At 46.7% G+C, this 3972-nt stretch overlaps 1 protein-coding gene across 1 annotated transcript; it reads right to left on the bottom strand.

Moving 5' to 3' along the window:
• Positions 1–561: 561 nt before the first annotated feature.
• On the bottom strand, positions 562–3126 carry LOC147602713 (protein HOTHEAD-like). The gene is made up of 5 exons (XM_086797598.1): positions 2916–3126; positions 2106–2747; positions 1469–2001; positions 1066–1382; positions 562–780 (listed from the first exon to the last, which is right to left on the bottom strand). Exons 1-5 carry the CDS (start codon positions 2983–2985, stop codon positions 741–743), a joined length of 1602 nt encoding a protein of 533 aa, XP_086653724.1. The 5' UTR covers positions 2986–3126; the 3' UTR covers positions 562–740.
• Between the last annotated feature and the right edge of the window lie 846 nt (positions 3127–3972).

Raw genomic sequence — 3972 nt, 5'->3', positions numbered from 1 at the left:
AAATCTCCAAGAGTTGGTACTCCTTCCTCAAAACTCATAGCTTCTAACTTCTACAATAGTCAATAATTCATTATTCCTCGTATGAGTGTCCTCCCATTGGTCATCCCTTCTAAGGCTATAGAGTAATGCATTAGTATCTTGGTTAGATAGCCCATCCAAAGTGTGCAAATTTGCTTTTCTAAATGTACTTGCAGTTGCCCTTTAGAATTCGTATTTAGTTCAACCTTTGTATAAACTATTGTAATGCAATAAAGATAGTACTACTTTGCAACTTTTGTTTAGCTTGAGGTTCATCATTTAGATTCTATCAAAGGTCTTAGGGGGGAGTTTTGGATATTACTAATTAGTAGAAACATCTTGATTGATAGTTCCATGTATATTTCAACTCTTTCCTCCATAAGACTAGAATGATCACAAGCATGGCCAATAAATTTTGGAGTCACATAAATTTGGAGAATGATTTTAAAAGCAAAAGAATTGAGTAAAGGTGAAGAATTTGGCAGTCAAGTACATCAAGACTTAACCTAGCAAAGAAACACAAAGGATCACGTGATGATTCAATTTTGAACAACATGATAATCTTGTCTAGCACATTATTGTTGCAAGATACATGAGAGCTCACAAATTTTGAATGGTGAGACAATAGTTGATATATGTGGATCTTGTCTTGAGATATGTTGTTTCTCTTTGTGAATACATAACTACAATAGCTAATTCAAAGTTCTTGGTTGGATTCTCCATTAGGTTGTTCGCTGTTGTAGAATTTGCACCCCCACATATCTGCAAGGAGTGCTGAACGTTATATTCAAGAACAATTTACTCATGCAACTGTACGAAAAGGCTAACTAACTTAGGTTATATGTGTACATGGGCTGCATGATAGCCAGAAAGAACAATCTTTTGGTCGACAGTGACTAATGTCCATAAAGACATTTGCATCACTATCCTGAGTCATTGAAAGGTGCTAGGATTGGCCATAGAGCCTCCCAATGACGCCAGCCAAACCCTTTATTAGTCGACAAAACTTAGAAAGTGAATGGGATTTGGATGTAAAAGGAGGAGTACCTGCCGAGCATCATGACAGTGGCTTGTGGATTGGCTCCAGGGGAGGTGAGGAAAGTGGAACCGTCCACGACTCTGAGCCCCGTGACGCCGGTGACACGATAAGTGGGCCAGTCCACGACCTTGCCGAGCTGGCAGCCGCCGTGGTAGTGCCAGATGGTGGCCACCTTGTTGTTGCAGAAGAGAGCCATGGCAGTCGGGTCAGCGGTGTTGCGGGGGACCAGATTGCCCACAACAGACAGCCCAGCGCTAATCCCCTTGGGTAACTTTTCCTCCCACCACAGGTATGAGACATTCCTCACGGCCTTCGATCTCACCACCTTCATCCCCATAATGCACTTCTCCATGTCTTCCTTCTCCTTAAAGTAGTTGATGCTCACTGCGGGATTGTCTCTCACGCTCTTGCTTTCAGCCTTAGCCTCCCCCTCGACGCAGGCCCGCTCACCTTCACCAACAAAAACCCCACCCTGTCCCTTAACTCTTCGAAGATTTCAGGCCGTAAGCTCATAAAATGCTCATATACCGAGCTCACTGCATGTGGATCGATCCTTTCTCGCGGTACCAATACGCTCCAGATCCCTACTAACGCTCGGATGTAGTTTGCATCACCCCCGCTTAGCGTCTCGATGAACGTGTCGAATGCTGTTTTTCCTACTACATCGACGAGCGACGGCGGAAGCGGTTGGCGGAAGGGCAGTAACGTAGGCACGATAGGATTGTCTGCCATGCCTTCTCCGACGTTCGGAAGGTCTAGTATCGGGTCGATATTTAGAGAACGAAGATACTTCCTTGGACCGATCCCGCTCAGGAGAAGCAGCTGGGGACTCCCGAGTGCACCTGCAGAGACTATCACTTCGCCACCTTGAGATAAAGAGGCCCGATGCACACCTCCTTGTTCATCAACGTACTCTACTCCGGACGTTTCCGGAGGCCCATTGCCTAACACGGAAAGAGACAAAGATGGCCGGTCACGGAAACTGTCGATTTCAACAGAACCAAGTCAGCCAGTAAATCACTGATCGCAGGGATGAACACCTACGCACCTGGATGGAACAAGATCTTGCCGACTTCTGCAAACAGCAGAACGTCGATGTTTTCAGGCTTCGCATAAGCTAGCAATTCCTGAGCCGACCGCCGATTGCCATTGCTATCGAAAATGCTGCCACTGGTCTTGGTCCCATACCTATCATCCAACGTAACTCCGTTATCTGGCAGCACTCCGGCCTGCAGAAGCCCCACGCGCGCAGTGGCCTGCCAATCAGGAAGCTCCGAGGGAAAGCTGACGAGCGCCTTCTCCACCCACTCGTAAGATTCCTTGACAAGGCGCTCGTCCCACCCAACTTCCTCAATGTATGATGCGCTAGCCCGCGTGTAGAACCCAACGTTTATACTGCTTCCACCTCCCAATACTCTTGCTCGATGATTGACCACTCCTTCCTCGGATGCAAAAGCTTGAACCGGGGAGGTGCTTGAGTTATTGTCAATGATCTGCAAAAAAAAATTGCTTTGCTTGGTAAGAAAGGGGTCCGAGAAGCCCCCACGTTCTAAAAGCAGGACCTTGAAACGTTGTGATAGCGTGGCAGCTAAAGGGCATCCAGCTGTGCCTCCGCCCACGATGACGAAATCGTATTCCGAACTCGGGGACGAGAAAGATGCGTTTTTTACAAAGGAAAAGCTCGAGATACCTGCACAGGCGACGATTCAACATGGAGACAGTTTAGAGTCTGCTCTAGCCAGTTGAATGCGGCAGCAGCATCCGACGATTACGAAGGTTCGTTCATTAAACGAGTATCCAAATGTGAAATCAGCAAATGCGCTTTGGAGAATGGACTGAAGACATAGCTGCGGCATACCAGCTGTACACTGACCAACTCGTAAAGCAGCCGCAACCAGCACAGATAGTATAGTTATGAAGACAGCCATGTTGCACGAACTGAGCTAGCAATCCTTGAGAGGCTTCCTGTCGCTCTACAACTCGATCCACCGTTCCAATGTGTAGGGATAGAGGTTGAAAACTTGTGCAGAAGATCCCCAAAACCTGTTAGCAACTTCAATGAATACGTACCTGCAGGATTGATCAATGAATACTTACCTACACCCTCGATAGTGCAGGCGCGAACATCAAGAAATCACCATCGCTTTTTGTGCTGGCTGTACGAATGCGAGCTTTTCCTCGAGTGGAGTCTGGACTGCGTTAGGAAAGGATGAGCTGGACTCGGGACTATAGTGAGATGCCTTAAATAGTTTGGGTTTGGTACACCGTCCCATTCACTTTCTCCGACCTGCATCTACGGTGGCCTTTTGAATTGTTGGGTTTGTCACATCTATCTATCTATCTCGTGGGCAAACGACCGTCCACGAGAGGCAGGAGAGGGCAGCCACTTGGTGGGCAAAGGGGATCGACGAGATCATACTCAGGTATTCAAGGTTCCACATATTTACACATGTAACACGAGCATGTGTTTGTGTGTGCATGCATGTGTGTCTACGTGTGTATATCAAACACACACAAACACAGACACACATAGTTCATACACAACAAATATACACACGTGTATACACATAAGAAAAGACAAATATTAAGGAGAAGAAGGCCCCCTCCACATGGGCAAAGAAGAGGAGGGAGAGGGCCAGGAGAGGAAGGAGAGGGGAGCCACATCGTGGGTATGTGTTTGTGTGTGCATGCATGTGTGTGAGCCTATGTGTATTTGTGCATATCACACACGACCTGAAATTTTGTGTGCAAACACGAGATCATACTCACGTATTCAAAGTTCCACATATTTTCACATATGACACGAGCATGTGTTTGTGTGTGCATGCATGTGTGTCTACGTGCGTATGTCACACACACAAATGCAGACACACATAGTTCATGCATGTGCATAAGGCAGAGACTGATATGCACGA

This window comes from Cibotium barometz, chromosome 66, assembly GCF_041138505.1.
Source record: "Cibotium barometz isolate CiBa-2024 chromosome 66, ASM4113850v1, whole genome shotgun sequence".
Lineage (NCBI taxonomy): Eukaryota > Viridiplantae > Streptophyta > Polypodiopsida > Cyatheales > Cibotiaceae > Cibotium > Cibotium barometz.
The sequence above is the reverse complement of the archived record's forward strand: the minus strand, read 5'-3'. Positions and strand labels throughout refer to the sequence as shown.

Excerpts from the sequence above, each read along its gene's own strand:
- LOC147602713 (XM_086797598.1), bottom strand. The coding sequence starts at position 2,985 with ATGGCTGTCTTCATAACTATACTATCTGTGCTGGTTGCGGCTGCTTTA. Across the intron at positions 2,748-2,915 it reads AGTTGGTCAGTGTACAGCTG|GTATCTCGAGCTTTTCCTTT; the intron begins GTATGCCGCAGC and ends TCGCCTGTGCAG. Across the intron at positions 781-1,065 it reads ACTGTCATGATGCTCGGCAG|ATATGTGGGGGTGCAAATTC; the intron begins GTACTCCTCCTT and ends CACTCCTTGCAG.